Source organism: Physcomitrium patens, chromosome 7 (assembly GCF_059467195.1).
Source record: "Physcomitrium patens ecotype Gransden chromosome 7, ASM5946719v1, whole genome shotgun sequence".
Lineage (NCBI taxonomy): Eukaryota > Viridiplantae > Streptophyta > Bryopsida > Funariales > Funariaceae > Physcomitrium > Physcomitrium patens.
In genome coordinates, this window is record NC_143416.1 from 13,034,821 (window position 1) to 13,059,818 (window position 24,998).

The 24,998-nt window shown below is 43.8% G+C and overlaps 2 protein-coding genes across 37 annotated transcripts; one reads left to right on the plus strand and one right to left on the minus strand.

Moving 5' to 3' along the window:
- Window positions 1-1,629: 1,629 nt before the first annotated feature.
- On the plus strand, window positions 1,630-4,602 carry LOC141045592 (uncharacterized). Of its 31 annotated transcripts, none has more exons than XR_016504222.1 (5): window positions 1,630-1,739; window positions 2,067-2,301; window positions 2,732-2,847; window positions 3,611-3,953; window positions 4,189-4,602. XR_016504222.1 is itself a non-coding variant. In XM_090252035.1 (5 exons), exons 4-5 carry the CDS (start codon window positions 3,895-3,897, stop codon window positions 4,406-4,408), a joined length of 279 nt encoding a protein of 92 aa, XP_090108161.1. In that variant the 5' UTR covers window positions 1,642-1,884; window positions 2,067-2,232; window positions 2,732-2,847; window positions 3,611-3,894; the 3' UTR covers window positions 4,409-4,602. The 31 variants fall into 31 exon arrangements, 29 of the variants coding, with proteins under 29 accessions (XP_073391309.1, XP_073391310.1, XP_073391311.1 ...); XR_016504223.1 differs by having other exon boundaries at window positions 3,624-3,953; XM_090252035.1 differs by having other exon boundaries at window positions 1,642-1,884; window positions 2,067-2,232.
- A 2,112-nt stretch (window positions 4,603-6,714) lies between these two features.
- On the minus strand, window positions 6,715-20,521 carry LOC112285068 (uncharacterized). Of its 6 annotated transcripts, XM_024525569.3 has the most exons (13): window positions 20,261-20,521; window positions 17,887-18,466; window positions 17,384-17,510; window positions 17,049-17,173; window positions 15,495-16,367; window positions 14,773-15,128; window positions 13,514-14,202; window positions 12,061-13,257; window positions 11,194-11,479; window positions 10,561-10,951; window positions 9,280-10,462; window positions 7,568-8,761; window positions 6,715-7,291 (listed from the first exon to the last, which is right to left on the minus strand). In XM_024525569.3, exons 5-12 carry the CDS (start codon window positions 16,343-16,345, stop codon window positions 7,691-7,693), a joined length of 6,024 nt encoding a protein of 2,007 aa, XP_024381337.1. In that variant the 5' UTR covers window positions 16,346-16,367; window positions 17,049-17,173; window positions 17,384-17,510; window positions 17,887-18,466; window positions 20,261-20,521; the 3' UTR covers window positions 6,715-7,291; window positions 7,568-7,690. The 6 variants fall into 6 exon arrangements, with proteins under 6 accessions (XP_024381337.1, XP_090108143.1, XP_024381341.1 ...); XM_090252017.1 differs by having other exon boundaries at window positions 17,049-17,510; window positions 20,317-20,521; XM_024525573.3 differs by lacking the exon at window positions 17,384-17,510.
- Window positions 20,522-24,998: the final 4,477 nt, after the last annotated feature.

Sequence of the window (24,998 nt, forward strand, 5' to 3'; positions counted from 1 at the left end):
TCGACTTCTTTGCAGTTGAGCTTCTCACAAAACAAGCAATAAGTTGAGATAATGGTACTTGTATTTTCATCTTATAGATTAGGGGCTGTAGTATTTCCTAAAGTTTTCTTGAGAATGAACTAGGCATGTGGTTGTAGAAGGTAAAATGAAACTTACAAAAAGAAGATCCTAACAATTCTAATAAAATCCTAAAAAAATTCTAATTAAATTATAAAAATACTAATAAATCTTTAATTAAATTCCAAAAGAAGTCTCAAAGAATTTATAAAAATAATATAAAGAAATCATAAAATAAACTTAAATAAATATATATAATAAAAAAATCCAAAAAAAATATCAAAAAAATCTTAAAGAAATATTAAAAATAAAAACCCTCATCAAAACTTAATAAAATATTAATATAACCTTAAATCCTAATTTTAAAATAAATCCTAATAAAATCCTAACCAAATATTAGATCAAAACTTAATAAAATTTTAATTAAGCTTATTTTAAGAACATAGCTTACTTTAAGAATTTTAAAAGTTTATTTTATATTTAGGCTCATCATAGTTTACAATTCATCTAAACATTACAGTTTAGATGGGAATTGCAATACTTCTTAGCTAATTATTTTTCAAATAGAGCTATCAATTCAAATATACTTTGTCAATGTCTTACCATTATATAATTAAGGAATATTATTGAAATCCTTAAAATATAAAAATTCACATTTTATATATTAGATAATGAAGGATTTTGTGACATTTGTTTGATCTCAAGGACTATCAATGGCAAAAATGATCCAAAGAAACTAAAACGAGTGTTGGTAAAATTTATCTTAGTATATGATCTTTGTTATTATCTACTATTTATAATATTTAATCTTTACTAACTTGCATAGATAGCTACATATGTTGTAAAAGTTGATGGTCTTTTTGTGTACTAATATTTAACTAATGCCAAACCAACTTTTTTCCACAATTGACTCATTTTGCTAGTAGTTTGTTCTTTGGTGTGTTTGTAGATTGCAAGGACATTTTTAATTAAGTTACAGACAAAAGCAAATGCTGCCAAGGCAATAACTAATGCATGAGTAATGATGGAATTATATAAATAATTCTTTTATAATTATATTTTTAACAGTGGTTAATTAGGCTCTAATTTTGAGGATTTTCTTTATGCAACTATCTTTATAATATCAAGTTTGTATTTTCACTACAAATAAGAAAGTAAATATAGTCCATCTTGAATTATCTCAATAGGCATATAACACAATATTGATCATTATTGAATCTCAATGATGAATTTTTAGTTTAATTTATTTTGCTTGATGAAAAATTCATATATGAGTAGATAGGTCTTTGAAATTCAAGTACGTTGATGATCTAACCAAAGCCAGGCATGATAAAAATAACTTTTGGCTTAACCATGTATTATGTCTTCATATGTGTAATTACATTGGAACATCATTTTTGGCTCTTCATTATGGTAGATTGAATTATATTATTGCTGATTCATTGGAAGTATGCATGATTTTTTCTAAGTCCTATTTTTAAGTTTAAATGATCCACAATACGCCTTCTCAATGTCAGACTGTTGAAAGCCTTGTGTTCTAGGTTCCTTGGCTTCTGGTTTTAGTGGCGAGATAGAAGTGAGAGTACTCGGCAGGCTAGGGTACATGGTTTCCTAGACTTGGAAGAGATGGTAACTAATATATATCTTGTTGGTTGGGCAGCTCCGCATAATCCATTGGATGGGTACACGCCTGGATTTCCAGTTGTATGCTCTTGTATTTGCAAAGACTAGTTCTGTTTGATCAGTATTCATCATAGGGAGGAGGTAGCACTAGGGGGTATTGGTGAGGAGTTCTTCTTTTCAATAATCCATTCAGCTTTGTCCCAGGTGGTGAGGGGGTTGTGCCTGTTGTTGTGATTCTTGATGATGCTGCGTAGTTCGGGTTGTGTGTCGTTTGTGATTTGTTGGCAACACAATTTGGTTGACCAGTAAACCTCTTTGGCGATATTCAGTTCGAAGAGCTCGAATGTGATGAAAGGGCTGACCGTTTTGTTTTTAATTGTGTATAGGTAATCCAGGTTGCCCTCTTATTGGCTCTTGCAATAGAATACTGGGGCTACTAAACAACGAATATTGCTGCGCGGGGACATCTATGATCCCTATTGCCTGCAAGTATTTAGCTGAGATGTTTGAAGTTCGATATATCCGTTTTATTAGGATATCCTCTAGAGCGAGGTCAGTGGATCCTGTTTTTGGACGGATGTTTGGTGTCTTACTCAATAGGTTTTTGGTCCATATCCATTGGTGAGGTTCCTGTGCATAGATTGCTTGGCTAACTTTTGGCTGATTAGTTGCTGTGATATCGGTTGGTGGCACCAGGGACAACTGTGGTCTCTGTGATTTTTCAAAAATCTGTAGGTCAGAGTCCTATGTGGTATTGTTTGTTGTGGAATCTTCAAACATAGAGATTGGTTGGTCGGATGAGGGTGGGTCAGAAGAAGTTCCTATACTATCCTCAGATTTAGTTCCCATCTTGGGCTCAAAACTAAGTTGTGTGATGTTTGGGGGGTTGTATTCCTTCACACGCCATTCCTGGTGAAGTGTGCCCTTCATTTCAGGTTGATGAGGTTGAGGGTACCGCTTGGTGTGTTGTATTCGACTCTTGTTGTTGTTTTTCTTATGGTATAGTCGGGGGACTTTACAATATTTGACAGTGTGGTCTGTTTTGTGGCAGTGTTCACATTCCTCCGGGCTGCCTGTATATACTAGGCCATGGCATACTCCCCCTTCTCCATCTCGGATAAATCTGTAGTGTTTTCCGCTCCCAAGTGTTGAGATCTGTCTGATTAGGTAGGTTGCCATGTGTTTTTCCAATGAGAGTATGTTCTTGTCCATGTCCCAATGAGGAACGTAGTCGGGTGAGAGTCTCTGCTGTTAGCTGTGCATTGAAATATTTCCGATGGGTGAAAGGTGCGCTGTTGTCCTCCTTTTGGATGCTGTGCACTGGCTCTGGTTGGGCAATGGGCATCTGTACATGCTGGTTGGAGTCAAGGTCCATCATAGGTGTGTCTTTAGGGGAGTGAGGAAATACATTGGGAGCTTGGGCTGGTAGATCCGGTTCCGGTGAGGATTGCACATGTGTGGGAATGTCATCAGGAGGCGTAGATTCAATTCTACCTACGTTATCTGTATCGTGTCCTACCGATCGGCCTGCCCACTCCGTGTGAGTGGTGCCTTTGCAATCAGTCCAATTGTATGTTGATTGAGGGTCTCGGAATTGTACCCATTCTAGGCAGGCCAAGGATTGTAGCTCCGTGTTCCTACGCTCCTCTTGCTGCAGCTGAGAGCTAATTCTATAATTGTTAGCTGCTAAGAGGTTTCCGTTTTCAAAATAGAATCCTTTAGAGTTCATTCTACACTAAATGTTATCTCTCTCCGTCTGCACTAGTTCACGCTAGTGCTAGCTTCTATTTGGTGTTAGACCAAAATGTAGGAAAAGATTGCATAGAATTTCAGAGATGGCTGTATAATAGAATTCTATATCATGATGTGTCATGGAGTGGTGTAGTCTAGATGGTTCTTCCTTTCTAATATATTTGTGATAACATGCTAGGTTTTCTATGTAGATCAGAGCTTGTGCTACCGGTGGGAGCGTTGTCCATGGCAGGATGTCTATCAAGTTGACTGCCAGTTCAACATAGGAGATGCAGTGGCGGTACGGGGTGGTATTATCGTTCTGGCAATGTTCCTGTTCCAGGCGAAGGCGTTGGTTTTGTACAACATCCTGACTCTCATAAATCAAATCGGGGATCGCTGGAGGAAAGCACTCTCCACTCCAGGCTATGGCTATGCCTCTTGGTGCCAGTCGGTGAGGTTCTGTGTAGTTCCTAGAAGAGGATGGAGAGGATGGCGATCGTCTGCATCCTCCTGACTCCACAATCTGGGGGTGTAATTAGGTAGGTGCTGAAATGGAGTAGGTTGATAGTACCTGGTATGGTGGCGGCCGTCCAAATGCTATCAATATTGTACCTCATTTTTATATCCTAGGTCCTGCACTGGTGTGTGTTTCAGTTCTCCTCGATGCTGATGGTTCGAATTGCGTAGCTGTGAGGCAGAGAGCGTAGCTGGTGCGGTCCACGTTCTTGTTTGAAGGTGATTCTGGTAATTAGGGTTATTCGTATGTTGTTCCAGGGAGCGGTTGTTGCTGCTTTCTAGATGGTTCCAGGGCTGGAGTGGTGGAGCTGTGGCGTGGGTGTGCTTTGGTTGTCCCCAAGAGCGCTGGATTACACTAGACGTATGTTTGAGCTGGGATAATCCCTACAAGTGTGATGTTCCCAAGGTCTCCGTTGTGAAGAAGCGATTGATGTCATCCTGTGAGATTAGTTCTCTTGGGTTTCGATCCTCTAAATGAGTTGTTGGGAGACGTGCCTACTCGTGTACGTATTGGAGGGGGTCGGCGAGGGGTACTCAACAGTATATGGTGATGACTTGAGTCCATGGCGGTAGGTGTACTATAGTGAAAGTAATCTAGGATACTATTGTGTAACTGTGCGCAATGCTTGTATTCAAGTGTGTAACTGTTAATACAATTCTGCAAAAGGGCAAGACGACTAAGGTCTAGTAGTAAGCGTGCCTGCCAAAGCTCCTCCCTAACTAGTCTTAGTATCTTGCTAACTAGTGATGCAAAACAGCCAAAAATTGGTGCATAGCAATCTCTGAGAAAAATACTACACGTACAAAAGAGGTATTACCAGAAAACTTGAACAATTTGTTCCTTACAAACGTCTCTACATTTCCGGATCTGGATAAGGTGCGGCCCCGCAGTGTCCGCAGCGGTCTGCCACCCGGTAGCGGTAAATGATGCCAAATTCCAGCTCTCATGTCTACTAATCTTCTTTTTTCACTTTCATAAACAATGGGAGCTCTTCTCCATGGTCGATGAACAATGCGGCTTTGGGGGCTACTGGTCAGACTAAGCCAATGCTGCAACGTCACAAATTTGAACGTATTCGAAGTAGGTGTGCTATCCACTCACTATCCAATACAAGAGCACTAGCAAATCTCATAATCACTTTTGCAAAGAATAGTTCAAGCACTTCTTTTTGTTGTTCTTCTTGCTTCCAACCAAAAATCAAATGGACAACCTAGGTATGGCGTGGCGTCGAGAGCAAGCCTTGTTCGATTACCACCAGGACCTCAAAAACATAGATTGGCATTCCCACCCTTGCTCGAAAGCTCGTGAAGATTCAATCGGACATAGTAAGGGGATTACCAAAATCATGTACGCAAAGCGCTCCTGAAGAGGCGTCAGGAATTGAACAACCTTCCGAAGGTATTCGATAGTGTTAATGAGGCAGTCTTGGTCTTCTTACGACTGCCATAAGCTTGCGATCGATATCTTGGACGAGGCCGAGTTAACAACAATGGAATTCGTGCAGAGAATGTTGGTCAAGGACAGTACAATAATCTTCTCGACGAATGACTGCTACTTGGACATAATCACGAGGGTAAATGAATCTTTGGATACTGAAGTCGACGGGGCCTACAATTTATTTGCTGGTTTGAGCCTGGATGTGAGCCGGTGGAGGTTAAAACACTAGTCAGTGCGTATATCCAGAAGCGAGAGGCATGGAAAATGAAAACCTACGTTGCAACATATTTGAAAATTGTGCAGTACCGCCTTGCAGACGAGATAACCCTTGGAAATCCGCTACGCACTGCATAGGACAATTATGGATCGCCTTCCCGAACTAAAAATGCTGCGAGCTTTGAAGCCCCCGAGGTAGAGGCTCTCATGCAGCAAGACTCCGAAATCATCGGCCGTCGTGTCCGTTTGCAGCAACAAGTCGATTCTCTGAAGAAAAGCTTGTATCGGCACTGATTGCAGAATGATGCTGTAGGAAAATTTTGCTTTACTTTGCCACACGATCAATCGGAATTTTGGAGGCTTTCTGAGTAGATCATGCAGTGCCCAGGTGTGAATCGGGTAGAGGGATTGGGGACGAAGGAACGAATGTGAAGGACCGACAGACAGACAGTCGTTCACTCATCCTCGGTCAAAATGTTGAAGTAGACGTAGTTGTTCAGAGCGGTGGTGGTTGAATCCTCATGCACAGTCCAGTTGCTCAGTGTCGCCGTTGCTGGTGTGTCGACGAATAAAAAGCAATCAAACACATAAAGAAAGTAGAAAAACTGCCCGACAGGGTTAGAAGCAAAATTTTGAAGCTTTCTATGGTGAATTAGAAATAGTTTGTATATCATCCCCACGCAGTAATGTCATTTTTTGCACATGAAACTGAAAACTTCAAGTTTGACTTGAAATAAACCATCCAAAAATGCTTTTGCCATTTTTTTATTACTAAAATGGGAGTGGCATGCATGACAATTGAGTTTTGATGCAATAGGTCTTCACAATAATGCACCTCTTGCTTCGTCGCTCAAAAGTTCATCGTAATAATAACAGAAGTTATGTTGTTTCTTTACATCTACCTTCAACAGTATCAAATTTGGTTGCACCAATACCTTTTGGTTATAAGGATTGGTACGGTTGATGATGAAAGATTTATTAACTATTCAAATACAATTTATTGTGGAAACATTTTAAGATATATATGATACTTTCAGAAACATTTAGAAATATATGCTGGCTGACTAAGAATGATTTATTTAAGCTGCATCAATCATAATATCACAAATCATATTTAGAATTCAAAGAGCTGTTGCAAACCCGTGCTCAAATCGACAATAATGTTGAAGCCAGTCATTACAGCTTCCACAACCAAACCTTCACCAATTCTTGTGCTTGGCAGTTAACTTCTGATGACTTATTAGTTGCCACTAGAAAGGCACAAAAGTAGTCTCCAATTTTGGAAATAAAGACGATTCAGAGCTTCATGTGCATCGAGTTGCGACTGACTTAAAGAGTGGCACTACAGATGCATATTCGTACTTGCACATCTCCCTCAGCTAGGACTTTAGATTTAAGCTGAAGAAAGCACAAGTCCATATACACTAGAAACCACGATAGGAAGGATCTAAATAAACCATCGACATTCACAGAGGGCAACAACCCAGCAATGCCCAAACGAGCACGTAGAGAACGGCTCAAGCGGGAGATCTATAACATTCCTTCAAAACTTTCTTTCGTATGCACCTGACTAACCTTAGCCCCAAGGCCTGACTCAAACGAATCTTTACAATGTCATCTCTCGCTGGAAGGGAAAGTATAAGTCCCATCACAGTTGTAGAAACTGCCGCAAATTACTGTACAATTTTGTGGACCTGCACTTCCGACCTGCGCACATCCAAAAAAAACGTAGGTCAACACTTGTCATACCAAAACAACCTGAAGATGCTTACTTCTAAAACTCCCAAAATGTACATGAAATTATCCCTATAAACTTTGTCCAACTTTTCTAGTGCTGCACCGCACGAATCCATTAAGCTCTGTTCAGGCTGTTTTAAGTACGAATCCCAGAATATAAAACTAAGGATTATGAACGTGTCCTCAACCCTCCATACTTCGAAAGTTACAAAAACAATAAGTCTAAATTCAGCAAGGGGCTCTCACATGAGTTATGCCTTGCGATGCCATCCGATCGCTGACCGCTCATCACCAGGATCTTAGACAACGTCATCGATGTCCGGTTCCCTCCCAAGGATTTCGAGGCGCCAACCTTAGTCCTTGGGAATTTCATTCATTCATAGCATCCACCACACTTTTACAAGACATGGATGTTTTGCTTTCCTTTTCAAGCCGACCCTTACTTACGTCAGCTTCAGCCGTTTCCAATACAACACTCGCCTTCAAAAATTCCCCAGCCAACACATCAAACAAAGGCATAGCTGGCCCTGATTCCCCTTCCACTTCATTCTTGCTCTTCCGAGGCACTGACACGGAACTACCTTCTCCAACAGATTGACTCAGTGGGGGAGTATCCCCACGAGCTCTTGGTTGCATTTTCTGACTTGAGCTGTCTCTTAACTTCTTATCTTCCTCCACCGAGGTCCCGCTCTGGCCCCCACGAAAACCATGCTCCCCTACCCACTCATCCTTTTCTTCCTGTTGTTCAGCAACTTTACTTTTCTCCAACGAAAGCCTTACAACTTCCTCAAGAGCACTGCATGCCGTCCCAACGCGACTTACACGATACTTCTTGCGACGGGAGACTCGCCTTCCCGTCTTCTCTTCCACGTCGGCTCCTAATCGCAATTCATCTGTCTCTTCCTTATCCCGGTGCCCCCGCTCTCTAACCTTCGAATCCTCTGTACCTAGACCACACTCAGCAGAATTCGACTTACCACTCGCATTGGGCTTCTGGGAGGACTTCGCATCACGAACACGATCAGCTGTAGCATTGCACAGATCCTCGTCATTATTGTCCTTCAAAACAATGTCCAAAAAATTGCCCTTGAACGAATTCGACTTGCTCAGATCTCCGACAAACTCGCTTGCCTTAGCACAAGGGCTTAAGGGATTTTGATTAAAAAGTAAACTTGGCTCTTCATGTTCATCCTCAAGAACCTCAGCTTTAAGGATATCTACTGGAGCCTCTGCATTTTGCATCTCATTAATACCAGCAACCGGACTAGAAGAACGTGAATCTGCTCCCTCATCCTCGTCATCATCCTCTTCTGATTCATTTGCTTTGGTGCTATTGATCAAGACTGCATTACTACCCACCACATTTACAGTTCTCTTCAATGTCTCAATTTCTTCAGGCAAGTTCAACTTCGCTTCCCCCCCAAACTGTCCAAAGGCGACCTACGCACCACATCGACAAAACAAAATCAGAACGCTTGGATTTGAGAATATACATATTAGAAATAAGTTAGTCCGTCGAAATCAACATGCGTCCTTCGTGGACCGCAACATGAGCTGTCCATGTTGAAAACATCTGAAACAAAAAGGTTCCTCAATATTGGAGGATTTCCTGTAAGTGCTTGGTTGCTCATGTGCTACGGATACTGCTTGAGGGAACTTCCGGTATTTAAGAATCACCATCAGTCGAAATTCTAACACATGAAAAATCCAGCACCAGCAGGAACATTCACGGCATAGAAGAGTTTTCCATCAGAGGAGATGTTGCATAAAGACAAACAATCTAACAATCCAACGAGAACGCCTAAAACTATCTCAAGGTTGAGAAACCGACTTCCTGAAACAGGCATTCCTATTTGAAACTGAACAAAATGCAACTCCTGTACATGAAACCCATGTGACATAAGACAGGCATCTCCATCAAAGGCGCTTCTACAAATCACCAGCAACATGGGACACACCACCTGATCATGAGCACGAGCGGCCTCTTCCGCAGTCAAAAAAGTCCCCAGGTAAGTGTGCTTCTTGGTAGCAGGATTGTAATATATCGACTGGAACTTGTGACCATTACAATACACGCCTCTGAAGTCCGCCCGCCGTGTCATATTTCCTCGCCGAATTAACTTGTTTGAAGATGCCCGTGCAAAACTCCCTTTCTTAGATCGCATGAGTCTCACCGACTCTTTCTGGGACTGTTCCTCAACAAAAATGTCATCCTCATCCGATCCACCTTCTTCAACATTTCCAGCAGCAGGAGAACCCGCGTTTCCCGCACATCCAAGCTTGGTGCGCTTTCCTTTCATGGGCTTGCTATCCAAGACACTGTCGTTCTTCGTACTGCATAGCTCACCGTCCCCGTCTTTATCCCCGTCATCCTTACCAGATGAATCAGAGTTGCTGCAATCCATAGTGGCTGATTCACGAGCACCCGCTCGACGGGCAGCATCAACTGAACTGAACACGCCCACAGAATGGTAATCTTTCACTTTGGGATCATAGCACATCGCCTCAAAATCTCCAGCATCCGTCAGCTGGATTAGAAATTTTTTGATCGGTTGTTTGGCTTTAATTTTTGCATGAAACGCTTCTGGGAAGTTCAGGGGGGCTGTCGCACCACGCTTCCGGTACGCTACTTCATCGTAAGCATGAGCTGCTTCTTCAGGTGTGTCGTATATGCCTATGTATATATGCTTCTTTGTTTTGGGAACATAAATCTTCGCCTTGAACCGCCCGCTTGGGGTTGCTTGCACTCCCATAAAGTTGCGCTGAGCCCTCCGCTTCCCAGAAGATTTTGCGGAGTTTTTACCCGCTGATCGAGATCGTGAAGCAGGCTGCTCATCTTCATCAGCTACAGAGACACGTTTTGATTTCGAGAGCGGAGGCTTCTTGCTTCCTTGACCACTTCTCTCCTCCCCATCTTTCCCCTTTGCTTCACCCTCCTCTCTTTGGGGCTTGCTCTCCCTCCGCGATTTTGGCGGAATGGGAAGTGTTTGTTTCGGTGAAGGAGCTGGACCTTTCTCTGCGCTGGGAATCGTAGAAGGGCTGTCTGACTTTCTCCCGTCCTTATCTAACATGGCCCTTCGCTTAGAAGTTGTCTTGTACACTCGGGCGTAGTCAGATTCCACAAAGCTATCCGCGAAGCTTCTACAAGAGATATAGGCAGAAGGCTTAGTTTCTGATAAAACCCAAAACTGTTCCACGTATCCTTAGAAATGTTTGAAACTGAAAATATAATGGCTTACCTGTACATGTTACTCTTTCGTGGAGCTCGCTGAGCTGGTTGATTTCCTTGACCAACAACTCCGAATTCCTGTTTGCTGGTAACGTTGCCCTTCGTAACCTCTTTTGTCACAGAAGCTGGCTCCTTGTCAGATGTTCCACAATTCGCCTTGCCCTTTGCACTAGGTACACGTCGCCTCTTCACCGTGGTATTTATTTCTTCTGCTTCCTCCGCTTTCTGTTTCTTAGTTTTCAGAAGCTCTTTCTCTGTCAACATTTCTGATTTCTGGAACTCCTCGGACTTACGCTTCACCCTACGAGGCGCTGTTTCGGAAGCTTCACTCCCCAACTTTTCATGCCCTAAACTCACGCTACTTCTTGGTGCTTTCGCTGTACCAGATTTCTTGTTTGGAGCTGCAAGTACATATGCCATCAGTACTGCGCCATAACATGCACATGCATACAACCAGTGTGACGCGATCAAAAGTACTTCAAGCCACACTTTCAAGTTCTAAAACTTTCCAACATAACAGCTCACGAGGCTGAACAGTGCGTGAAAAGCGCGAAACCACGGACTCATTACAACATCACAGGACTAAATCGACCAGCAAAGTTGTGAAAAACTATCGATGCCTTTAGAGACACTCGTCCCTCACCTTTGGCCACATCATTGCAATCCGACTCCATTGTTTTACTCCCGTCACAAGGCTTACACTCTTCAGACTCCAAGCTTGGCTTAAGAGGTTTGCATTTCGAAGATTTCACTTCACTGGCCTCACAGTTCTCCTCACTATCTGGCACCTTCCGTTTCGATACTTTGCTTGTATCTGTAACCGACTTATTGTGCGAAGCCAGCCGTATCTTCTTAAATGACTGGGCAATATCTTGAGCCATCGGCTTCTTCTTATTACCTTCTACATTTACCTTCAGATTCCTACTTGCCTGCAACCACCACACACATAAAATCACTTTCTTTTACATGCACTGCATTGTTCACATATCGCATCTCAACTGCGAAGACAGAGAACTGAGGTATCCCTTCTTATGACTTCGATTCTTTCATTCTATGAACCTTAAAATGGAGCTAAATTTCCGTTCACTTTTAGAGAAGAATCGCGCTAAGCAATTCGAGATGAGAACCTTTCGAAAAAAAGAAAAAAAAGAACAGAAGAACAAAAAAAAAACTATTCAGAGCTATTACACAACGCACGTACATACAACGAGGACAGGTTACAAACTTAAGCAACACTTAGTTTACATTAAAACTAATGAATACGTCATACAAACTTAGACAGCGAACAAACCTTTCAAACATTAAAACATATGTACGCAGTTTTACGGAAACAACCGCAATAGATGATTAGTGCAGCTATGCACCCACTCGGTATACCATCTAACAGCACACAACTGCCATTATGCCACAGTTGAAATCAAGTCTAACAAGAGGTAAAATGCGGTTCACCACTAACAACGTCAAAAATAACAAAAACTCTTCCCCATGATTCTATGGAAGAAGACTTTACCTGTAAAGCTCTCATATCGGGAAAGTTGAGAGTAGACATGGACCCCAATTCTAGAGCTTTCTGATCACGTGCACGAGCGGCCTCCAGCATAGAACTATACATTCCTACATACACTTTCTTCCTCATCGAGCGGTCATATATTGTGGCTTCGAATCTTCCTGACTGGGACTTGCGCACGCCTACTAATCGAAACTCTGGATCACCGTTCCCAATCTCCAACAGCTGCTGTTCCTCCTCTTCGTTCAGTTCTGCAAAAATAGATGTCTCCGCGGACTTCCCTCTATCCCCTGGGTCCTCTTCCATTTTCACTCGCAAGCTTGAAGCCATGTCTAATCCCGGCTCCGCAACTGATGGGCCAGCCGACTCTTCATCCGAGCCGCCGGAATCTGTTTTGGAAACAAGTGTCGCTGCACCTGCTCCATGCTCCTTTGTTTGATTCTTGCTAGAATCAAGTTTTTCCTCCATTTCCATTCCTTCCTGACTGATCGCGAAATTGCTCAGCAGTAGCAGCCGATCTGGTCCTGAAGTGTCTTCATCTAACCGTTTCTCTGACCAGCTGAACCGACCAAACCCCTTATCCTTCTTGACACTGCCTCCCTGATCTGTTGCTTCGTCAGAAGTTTTACGACTAGAACATTCCTTTTGTAGACCACCCGTGAGTTTCAAATGTACACTTGGCGTACGATCAGAACCCTCAGATGTAGGGACCAGTGCTTTCACACTCCCTTTACCATTTGTTTCAAAACCACCTAACAAGTTTATCGTCTCAATGAAACTTCCAAAAGAATCCATCTTGTTCTTCATACCGATGCCGTCTGCATTGGCAGGGTTCGACTGGGCAATCCCAAGTGGTACCACTTCTGACTCTTCGTCGTTCTTCTTCAAGTTCGATGCTGAACGCTTTTTCGCTCCGAGGCCATCGCTCACATTCTCTTCTTCATTTGAAGTTGATGACGAACCCAGAGCAAACGGAGAACTCATCCCGAAGTCAAACTCAGAACCTTGCACGAAATTGGTCACTGCACTCTTCCCCCTGAAAATCCTCGCTGCATCGTCATATGCCCGAGCGGCAGCTTCCTCCGTAGTGAACGTACCTAGCCACAATCGCTTACCCTCTGGTGTACGAATCTCAGCCCCATAGGCTCCCCATGGACGCTTTCTCACACCAACGAAACGCGAGAAGAATACTCGTCGACCCTGCGCAAACATCCCAAGCTCCTGAATCATCCGTATGAACGTGACATGGATAATTACAAGTATTACCATATCACTAAGCTGTAATTGGTGAAACTAGCATACAAGTCTGCTTTGGGTCATTATAAAGCTACTTAGCGCTCAATCTCTTATCTAAATTCCTCAAAAGTCCACACCATTTGAGGCACTTCTCAACTGTCAGAGCACTCTTGCAATTTTACTATCCACAGGAGCGAGCATAGATCTGAGTAACACCTACCTGGCCTCTACCCAAGGAAGAACTGTCTCTTGGGGTCTGAACCTTAGACTTGCGTTTGATAGCCAGACCAGGAATAGCACGAGGTTCTCGAGGTCCGCAGCGCACCCCCATCGTGGCCATGTCCAATCCTCCAAAGTCGATAGTGGGCAGAATATTTAGCTGTTCGTATGACCTTTTTCCTAGTAGCATACCAGGAAGGTACTGCGGACTACACATCAAACCTACCTTGTTAAGTTCTATGGGTCCAATATCCACCAAGCAAGTAACACTTGGGGCACCATGTGCTCGCCGCTTTGTAGGCCCTCCGTTGCTAAAAACCTGCCCTGTAGTGTTTGGACGAATCAGCTTGTCGTGTGGGCTTCCGCTGCGATGCGAACTTCTACAACCTGCGCCAGATCCATGATCTATGCCTGCCTTCCCTCCACTGCTAGACATCGTATACGGAAGGGAGATGCCGTGGCTGCTTAGCCGGTCCCCTAACTGGGCACGGAAGGTCTCCAACTCACTGGCAACCTTAGTGGAACTAGATCCAATCTTCAACTGCGTGTTACTTCCCAAGGTGGCATCTTCAAATCCACAACCCGTCGCCCTGCAATTGGCATTGTCTAAATTGCATTCCAAGCAGACATTGGTGCTGGGTCCTGATGTGCTCCCAAAACCTTTTCCATCCTCTTTTATATGTAAACCTCCTATTCACACACCCCGAGGATCAGCTAACTCCCAATATAATAATGACCCTTGAAACAGACGAATATCGAAATCTTGCCATGCTCACCTCGAAATAATCACGCAACGACATATGCGTACAAAACAAAAAAAAAAAAAAAAAAAAGGATTTGAATTTATGATTCTTCACAAAGCTCATCCGTTCTATCAACCCAACAGTCATATCATGAACAAAATCAAGGTGATGAAGACGTCTATGCCGCAGAAAAAGGCACTGTAGTCTCTGCGGAGAGCAGTACAAGAATGGCGACTTCTGAGTTGTATTATAGTTTTAGAATATTGCAATTACACATACTAATTTACCTATTACAAAGAAACCTCTCCGTCTAGAGGTAGCAAACATGACATTGGCCCCGCAATGGAGTTTATCATACATGAAGGCATCGAGATCTATGGTCTCTGCGTGGTGCAGCGGAAACCCGACTGTAGTGAATGAGCGCGACTCAATTACTAGTAACAAATGCGGGGATAAAAATAAAAATCGCCGAGGCAGCACCAGGTGCTGAACAAGATTTAACAGAATGGTAACTAACCTTGCTTTCTTCTTGAGGCTGGTTTGGAAATGGTGTGCGGCACAGGCTCCACAGGTTTCGGATCACCCTGCACCAATGCAGCTGTCTTCTTTCCACTTGTGGATCTTTGAAAGAAAGGTGTCCCCAACTCCTCCTTCGCAGGCACTGTGTTAGATGATACAACCACAGGCAGCTGATTGACGACAAGTGAAGTCCAAAGCTTTGGAGGGGCCACGATCTCCATCTGGTGTGCAACTGCAGCTGCCAGTACCAGCACTGAGAATTCTCCAAGAGGAGGATGCTCCATAGATTGCTGGTTTTTAAGTGTAACAGGATTAATGCTAAATCCCTTGACTTGCTTGTGCATTTGACAGAACCTACAAAGCCCAACAAACACACATCTGAGTCAAGACCTCACAAACACGCTGCATCTAACAAGCCTGCTAGCACGACTGATTCAGCTCCAAAACACAGACAGAATAGATAGAATCAACCTCGACGCTTTAGAAGCAATAACTCGTTAACCCCAAGTGCATAAGTTTCAGATTTAGTTCTTTCTTGTTTTATCAACGACTTGAGAAAAAGATTGTATTCAGTGCTCACAATTGGTTAACTGGTCAACAGAAACATGACGTTAAAGAATGTTTTGCAACTGATGCAGATGCCCAAGTTGCTAACGAGAATATACCTGCGAGGTACAACTAACTGGAAGGACTTGAAGGAAAGAAGGTTCACACACACACCTGGTGTTCTCTGAATTCAAAGACACGGGGAAAAGGCAGCGCTCTCGGCTAGGATATTCAACGAAGTCGCACTGCTTGTATGGTGCAGAAGGATCCTCCAGGATGTGCCACAGACAGAACTTGTATCCCTGTAGGCAATACTGAGAGCAGCTCTGCGTAGACGAATGACACAAATGACCAGAACGCGCTTTTATGTCCTTCCCATTACTTTCAGGGGATCGAGCTGGAACTCGAGATGAGTTTGTCGGAGTTAGAGGGACTGGACATCCAGGAGCGGGAGTCGGATTAGACGGAACAGCCGGAATCAGCCGATGCGTGGCTAGAATCGATGGCAAACCTTGTGAATAAAGAGACAGGCTCACCGGTAAGGGTGACAGGCCGGGAGATGGTAACCGAATACCTGGAGCTGGAGTCAGAAGATTAGGTGTGAAAACCATCAGATCTGAGGCAGGAGGTAGCGACCGACACGCCACGGGGAGGGTAGAGCTGGATTCTGGTCTAGAGCCCTCGTGGGACACCCTCTGTCCAGGAGCAATCTGAGTGGCCATTGCCGGGCTCGGAAATTCCAAGATCCTTTGACCAACTAACACTGAGGCACCAACCCCCGAGTGAACTTTCTGCCTCCACACGGCGGTCCTTGCACGTGCAGGCAACAGATTGCTTACAGTTGGGTTGGCGCTCACAGAAGGACTTACAGCCAAAGCCTCGTTCTCATTTCTAATCTTCAAATCTGACTCTGCCGGCTCCACCTTGAAATTCACTAGCTTGAGTTCAGTGTCACTACGGTGCACTTCAGATGGTGCTTCAGCCTCAGTTGCCTCACACTCGGCTGCCATCCCGATGTTGTCCATCCCTGGCAAGTGGTGTTGCCACCTACATTGACGAGCTGTTCCGTTAGCTTCTCATACATGCTAGAATGTGATTCGAAAATAGACCCATATTCAGACCATATGTACTATGCCCAGTGTCTAACCATAGAATCATACAAGTATGAAGGACATGAACACAAGAAATAGCTGATGCGCAAACCAGTCTTCACAATCTGCAGTGCTCCACAGTCAGGGAAAGCCACTACAAGCTTGCTTCTGAAAAAGTTATCAGTACTACTTACAACACATACCAGAAGACCACATCAGAACCCAACCCTTACGCCTAAAATACATTTTCTCAACATGCGGGAGATTTAAACAAAAGTCAAATAGTTACTCCATAACGATTCAAAGTTTTAATACCTCTCCAGCATAACATCAGTACCTTGGAAGACAAAACTGATGTAAAACATTACATCCACACTGGAAAAAAGAAGGTTGAAATCATCAACAGGGATATGAACTGCCACCATCAAGTAACTGTTGACCTCATAGCTAACCTAAAAAAATCAAACCATTTGCCTTCACAACCATTGTTGAATGTGCTTGTGTGCTGCATCGATGTGACCATCCTTAAGTATGGGAAACAAACCATGTGTAACTCTGTGCCAGCTCTGGTTCATCACTCACCCGTAGCTAACACTAATACCCTTGCTTCCGAGTCATGTGAAGTCAGGATACGTACCTCTGCCTGCCTTCAATCCGACTCAGAATTGATCAACGGGATACAGCACTGCGACAACTACTATCGCCCAACGTCTCATTCTCAAGTTTTCCACACTGTTGCCTCCGAGGTTTGATCGCAAGTCCCTGCAGAATACTTGATCATATACCTCATACTCCTCTCCAAAATTATCTCGCCATCCCACTCATGCCATAACCACACATGATCCTTGACACCATTTTTACAATATGCACTGCTCCAAGGCTTTCCCGGTGGATATGAGATGAACTATGAATGTGCACAAACGCGGCTAACCAGTTCAATCACTGAAAAGGATGCACGACAATGACCCGAACCTGTTCCATCAATTTCCAAACCCTAAAAGATGATAATCACTGGCATCTCAAGCTTTTCCACCGCTATGCAATCGAATCCTCAAATACACCCTTGAAGCAATCAGTGAATGCCGTCAGACTGATGACACTGCAACGCAACAGGTCCGCTGTTACATCAGAACTTCCATCCTCAATCCAGCTATGTCCCCCCAACGCCTAGACCTCCAGTACAGCTATGCTCTTGCTCTGCTATTTGCATCTCCTTGGGACTAAAACCTGTTCCTCGCCATCCTGAATGCAGGTCTGTGCTTCTGCTTGACTACTGGAAACTACATTCTAGCAAGACAGTCCCAACAATGCACGAGAGGTGAAACCAAGAGACACCTAGACCCCGTAATATTCTCAAATCAAACTTCCCCATCTGCTGATTTATTGTCCTGAAAACAACGCATGAACTCAAACATGCACAGTGTCTTCCGGAAATGCCAAAAACCACTCTACTCACAGAAGCTGTGGGTAATCACCTGATTGTGAAGGCCCAAGCGCTACTGACATTGCCTCCTCAAACACGACCTTCAAATAAACCCATTCCCTGTAGTAGCTACCCTGACGCCCGAGATCCAATGTTTACTGAATACTTGCTACCCGTGACAGCACCCCAAGTCCTATCCAAGTTTCCGGACTCAACTAGTACAAAGCTTATAGCAATGCAGCTGTTCCAGAAGGTGGGATTCATTGCAATTCCTTCGCTTCATGTCAGGAGCTGCATTGCATTCTGCAAAGACAAACAGATACTCACCCCAAGAAATGGGATGCTCGTTCCGACGGAACTTTCAGCAGCCAACACTTGATTCCTTCCCTAAACTACAACACCTTCCCTTGCCAAAAAATAATCTGCAGCTATCTCACTTTGCCTCTGATTCCCAATGTCTGTAGGAAACCTTCCTGCGGACTCTAATCTAAACTCTTCTTCCAGGTCCATGAGCCCTCCGATTCGAGGAAATGAGCAACTTCAATAACCACGTCACATGTACGCATTCGCATGGTCTAGATACTTCAAGACTGATAAGCTCGAGCTTGTTGCGCGTCCACTTGCAGTCAAAGCTGTTGCACAACAAATTGTCAATGTCATAATTCAGTATAGCTACTGCACAGACAGATTAAATTTTCCTTGAGGTTTCCTGTCATATACTCAGCTTCGGCCTCGCAGCACGAGGATGAGGTTAGCCTGAAGCTTCAAGACTCTAAGCCCATGAATCGTGAACAGAGTACATATACCATCGAATTTAAACAGATCTTACTACTACATGCAAAAGAAATATCTTAACGAACCACTCTCAAGTACTACGCGCCCTATGCTGGCATTCTCGACCCGTTCAATAACCGATCCCAGATCTTACAACTCTGCAAGTGAATTTTGCATACCCTTGGACAGCACATCAGAAAAGAGCTGACAAGTATGCAAGTTTCGGATCTAGTTTAGTGGGGCCATTACTAGCATAAAGACAAGTACTGATTTAGAATGGGACAAAACCCATCACATGCAGAAACCATCGATTAACTCGAATGAGCTATTCGAGCCGCTTACCCTGCTAACCTGAATTTAACGCATAGAGTACGCAGTTCTCTCCTGTGGGTATTGCCAAAAACCATTCCATGTCCATATAGTTGCATTACAAGACCTAACTAAGCTGCTACAGCCTCTAAAGCATTGACCCCATAGCCACATGCACGAAACTGCAACACATCTTCCACTCCGCAACTAATTCGTTGAATTCTGAGAAGGTCTATACCCATCTGAATCAGCACAGTTGAGGTGTATTTCCTTACAAATATTCCATCTCTATGACATGCGGAATCTACATCGGCAACACTAGAAGGTCTGGGACCATGAGCGCAAGCACAAACAGGGGTCATCGAAGCCTGGGATAGAGCCAATTGGAAAACTTCGTCCTAAAGAATCACGACGAAACCCATACAGACAGACTCTCCAACACAACCTAAGACCCGCAGCACAACCAAATTGACTCCCCGAAAGCAAGTGTCCGGTCGAATGGGGACAAGAAAATGATCAAAGCATACTAGGCACACGAGTCCCAGAGATTATCTACCCTAAGGCTGCTGCTGCTGCTTGATTGTAAGCACGAAGCAAATGACATGGTCCAAGGGGAAGAAAAAGACAAAGCTGTTTCGTTTCCCTTCCGGAGAAGGGTAGGGTATGCAGCTAAACAGAACCGACCCCAGGGGTTGGATATGAAGATTCGAAGAGGAGCAAAATAAGCGCGGAGAAGGGCGCGAAGGGTCTATCAGACCTGACATAACCAGGTCATGCCTCTGTAGTTGTTGACCCCTCCAAACGCCCGCATGCCAGAGGATACTATATCGGCAGCAAAAACGGTCGCGAGTCTACCGGCCACACCTAAAACATATAGCCCCGACCGCACCACAGCAGGTATGAAAGGGAGACGATGAGGAAACACGGCGCCATTACGAGAGCCATCATCAGTTGGAGTCAACCAGCCGCCTCCACATCCATACCTCACCCTCTCACTCCCGACACTCCCTGTGTCTAACCTGACTCCGAGACTTCTCCTGATGCCATACCCAACGAACCCCACTCACAAATCCTAAACAACATCAAAACTATCCCCTCTCCTCGGTCGTCCCTCTACATCCCCAACTTCCCGCAATCTATCACCACCCCCTCCCCCCCCCCCCCTCCCCCGAAAAAAAAAACCATGCTGGTTCGCACGCCCAGATCCTTCTGCCCACCCCATCCCCCTCAGCCTAATTCCGCCACCACCATGCACCCCCGCAAAATTGCAAATCTTCAGCAAGACAAATTGCTGTCTACTCTCCTGTTCTCGTGGTCTCCTGAGCTCTCACTCCTGGACTCACCCTGAATGTCATCAATCCGGGTGCGAAAGCCGCAAAACCTCCGGCGTCGCGCCTACCTGATGCTAGATCCACCCACGATGCACGATCCGAGCTGCCGCTACGCACGAAAGAAGACCTGCTAGGGAACCGCTAGCTGGTTCGCAAGTACGCTGCGCGGCCTTCTTCGTCGTCAGGCTGCAAAAGAACGGTTGGGTCCTCGAGCCAGACAGACAAACAGCAGACGAGACTGATGATAGAGGTGGAGGCGGCTCGGCTGCCCCCTTTCACGGTTGTGCCCCCCCCTCGCACTGCCATCCCCGACGGCGATCCCCCGCTCGCATCATCCGTCCTTTGTTTCTTCTTCGTCCGCTGCATCCAACCTTACATCGCATTTTCGACGAGAAGATGTGCAGATGAGGAGGAGCTCTGTCGGGACCTAGATGATGAGTCCTCCCGCGTCCAGTTGCCATGGCGAGGTCGGGATTACGCAGTTGACGGCAGATTAGTTTCACAATTTAGTGACGAGAACCAACCTCAAGCGCGCGATGTGTGTTGTTTCCGCGTTGCTACAACATAATCGCGCCTGGTTTACAATTAGAGAGTTAGTAAGTATTTACTGGGTGCCTAATTAGACGGGCTGGAATCTGGCCCGCTTTCGAAAATGATGAGGCCGCCAAGTTGGATTAGTAGTCCCCTGGTCTCTCACTAATTCTCCACGTCAGTGAAAGAGTTTCTCCGCTTGATGAAAGTCTTCCGCGATGAGTTTACTCGTGTGTTCAAATCCTGAGCTTAGTAAGAGCAATGCCCCTCCCTTTATGAGGATGACTTGAAACTGTAATCTTTCAATCTTGCTCGTCATGCGGATTTGACACTGGTACTGGGTGCATGTTGTACACTGCAAAACAAACCAACAATTATTAAACATCAATTTTCACGTTTATACAAGTGTGTATACATACATATATATATATATATATACATATACACACATACACACACAAACACAAACACGTGTGTGTGTGTGTATGTGTATGTCTGTGTGTGTGAGTATAACTGCATTACCCCAATATTAAACAAATCAGTAGGTTTATTTGAATACAAATTTTGTGTTTGACTGGCATGAGCTATTGTGGTGTTGAGTAGAACAATTTTACAAGTGAAGAACAAAAACATTTATTCAGAATTGCAAAGATGTGTACTTGAGCAACTTGAGCACAAAAGGCAGTGGTATAATACAAAATTCAACATTAGAATTTGATTCATCAAAAAATACAAAACAAAACAAAAAAAACAAAAAAACAAAAAAATCAACGAACGGAAAACATGATATGAAATATGAATGCCTTTACACCATTGCTAATGTTTCTTTGAAATACTGTTGTATGGTTTTACATATCAGAAATACATAAATAAATAAATAAAATCACAGTGCCAGCATAACTGAGTATGATAAAATTAAAATTAAAATGTGATTTCAAATCATGTGAAACATCTTATTTGTGGCATTTTTCACATTTCATTTAAACTTTCTGTTCTGTGTTATCACGCTTATTGATAGTTTTTCATAAGTCAATGTTGTCATTATTTTTCTGGTCTTGTATTTTTTGGGACTAAATTGATATGTATTAATCAGTAAAACACTTCAACAAATACATACACATTTACTGGACTTCACATACAGATGCATTTAATAAATAAATAAATAAATAAAAATCATTAAATGTTTTATTAAATGTCCTAGATCTGTCAGTTAACAGAATTTTAGAGATTAAAAATAGTTGAAACACATGTGTGTATGTTTGTATGTATATACATGCACACTAACCAAATAGTCTTAAAAATGCAAACTTCAACACAAGTAGAAGCAATTATGTTTTGAAGCTACAGTGTAAACACCCCTTACAAAAAAATACCCAAAACGTTTTCTTGTGAGACAACAACAAGAACAAATGGATCATGGTCAATGTCATTTGGGGCCAAGAGAGAGAGAAAAAAAAAAAAAAAAAAAAAAAAAAAGAGGATATGTGTGTAAATTACTGCTCCAAATTGGAATAAAAAAAGAGCATTCAACAGACATGCAAACAAAAATTTACTTGTTATTTTTGTTTGAAACTATATACCATCTAGTGTGGTCTTTTATTTTTACAATAATATTAAAAAGGGTTTAGTTTCCACCAATATCCATCATGTAACCCTACAATGCTGGAGCCAAATAAACACCATCTTTCGTGTTTTCACAACAGTTTCAACACCAATTCATCATCCCAGACTGTGGTCCTGGGCTCCATAATTCATGAAACTCCCAAAATAGAAACATTTTTTTGTTGTCAGGCCTGGAAGCATGCAAATCCAACAAGTTCCAAAAAGTTGGCTGTGCTCTAAAAAAGATCCCACAGTGGAGATGTCAGGGAACCCTTGACACTTGGACATGGAACAACAAAAAAATACATTAGGGTTTGGATGTGTCAAGCTCCTCCTCTGTGCTCTCAAAAAGGTTCAAAGGCATATGGCAAAAGAGGGGTTTTCATTGAGGTTGCAACAAAGTTAAGGCCCAAAGCCAAGCTTGGCAGCCTGGATCAGCCTGCCCTGCCACCAATGGGGCATTATTTATCACTTCCGTTCGTGTGGAGGTGGGTAACATGCAGAATCAGTTGTTCCCAGCAGCCATTCAAGCCTTCTGCCAGTGTTGCCAGCCAGCCAGAATACCAATCATGGTTGCTTTTCTCTGAGCTTGCTCCATTCTATGGCCAAGCTATGGCTCAGAATGGTCGAGAGGAGGAGGAGTGTGAGGAAGAGGTGAAGGTTTTGACCCAGTGTGGTAGCATCTCTCATGCTCCCTCTCCTGAAGATTCATCCCCAATGCCTGAAAAAAAGGGGTGAAAAGAGAGAGAGAGAGAGAGAGAGAGAGAGAGAGAGTTTGTGTGTGTGTGTGTGTGTGTACCCCTTTGTCTTGACAAGCATTCATTGACTTGGTCCTTGGGGCTGACTTGGATCCTGATTGAGAAAATCCCACCCCTGATTTAGTAAGGATAAGCTTTTTTTGACTATACCCTGGAGTGTAGGGAAATTGAAGTCAAGGGTCATGGTTCCTTCAGCTTGCTTCAATTAACATTCATACCAAGCATTTTTGTTTTACTTGTTTATTTGTTTTTTCAGGTGGGTACATGGAGAATCATCTGTTCCCCACTCTTATCTGTGAAAACAATTGGCAGTGTGTGAGCCTTCACCACACAAACAGAAGACAAGATGAATTTATGTAGCATGGAAGTGAATGTTAATACCATGCCCACCACTGACAAACAAAGGAAGAATGAAAAAAGAAATCAAGATATTCTTGGACACAAGTTATATAAATCTTCTGACAGCTTCTTCACAATTGTAGCCATTTTTATTTTTTTATTTTTTATTGTTTATAGACATGGTATTATTCACCAATTTCTCAACTTGTTATCTACAAAAGAGCATGGGTACCCACTCCATCCAAAATTCCATACATTACATAATTTGCATAATAGTTTGTATTAATGAAGTGCCAAGTCTAGTACACAACCATTTTAAGTGAATAATTAACCCCCTTTTCTACCCCCCCCCCCTTTTTTTTTCCCTGTGATGGGAAGTTGGGAACAACTGCAATGGTCCCCAATATGTGTGGAAACTGTACTACTATCTCTGAATATTGTACTCCGAATATGGTACCATGCCTGAGAATCTTGTTTAATACAACAATGATGCAACTTGAAGTGGTTACCAAGAGCATAATTCAACAACCCAGCACCCGCTTGGCAATCTGACAATCTAGAGGGGGAGGGATTGTACTACTACTACTACTACGTCGAACTGAAACCATGGTTTAGGGTTTGATTGTAATCTGTGTGTGTGTGTGTGTGTTTGTCTCTCTCTCTCTGTCAACTTAGCGCAGAGCTGTGGGTCTGAAATTCTCCCTCGCTCTCCTGTGTACTACGATTCAGAGGTGGGTTTGCCTGTACTCAATTGGGAAGTTCATCCACGTACTCGAAGTGGGGAGGGATAAGGATTGGAACCTGGGCATGGCTATAGCGTAGATAGCCTGAACAGCCGTGGATGCTGCTGTTGCTAAATGTTGCTGCTGGGTCCCTGTCTGCGAACGCGCGAAATCAGTGCAGCCATCGATTCCCCGCTCTCTTTCTCGGTGTGTGTCTCTCTCGCTCGCCACCTGTGGACCTTCCCTAATTGAGACGACCCACATAACACTCATATCGTCGTCATGAAATTCAACATTAGCTCCGCGCGAAAAAGTAAAATTCAGGGCCCGATTTGGGAAGCTTCACGATCCCAGTTCTGGACTACGTCTGATCCACCCCTCATGCAGGATGATGTGCTACCGATTTCTCGTCAGGTGAACGCGCATGAAGGGGTTCAACAGGGGTGGTGATGAAGCCTCGTTCGTTGACACAAACGGATGGAGACTGATCCCTCGAGGGGGTTTGTTTTTTTTCCGGGATTTCATCCGGCGAGTGGGGGACTGACTGACGAGCGGGGGTGTGGGGGATGGGAGAGTAATCAATCATTAGCTGGAGGAATTTTGCAAGGTCATTGGGGTTTAGGAATCAAGTGAAGAACAAGCAAGCCACTGGAAGACGACCGTGTCCGTCGCTTTCATGTTCCACGGCCAGCGGCTGCCACCAGGCTTGGACCTGATTGACGGTGGTCGGAAAGCTCGGACAGCTCGTGTGCGAGAACTGAGGAATTGGTCCCACAGCTCTCGATTCGTCACCGCTCT

Coding starts and splice junctions, on each gene's coding strand:
- LOC141045592 (XM_090252021.1), top strand. CDS start 3,134: ATGTGTGGGAATGTCATCAGGAGGCGTAGATTCAATTCTACCTACGTT. Junction 3,221..3,628: donor GATCGGCCTGCCCACTCCGT/GTGAGTGGTGCC, acceptor TATGTAGATCAG/AGCTTGTGCTACCGGTGGGA.
- LOC112285068 (XM_090252017.1), bottom strand. CDS start 16,345: ATGGACAACATCGGGATGGCAGCCGAGTGTGAGGCAACTGAGGCTGAA. Junction 15,129..15,494: donor TTGAATTCAGAGAACACCAG/GTGTGTGTGTGA, acceptor TGGGCTTTGTAG/GTTCTGTCAAATGCACAAGC. Junction 14,203..14,772: donor AGCCTCAAGAAGAAAGCAAG/GTTAGTTACCAT, acceptor GTGTGTGAATAG/GAGGTTTACATATAAAAGAG.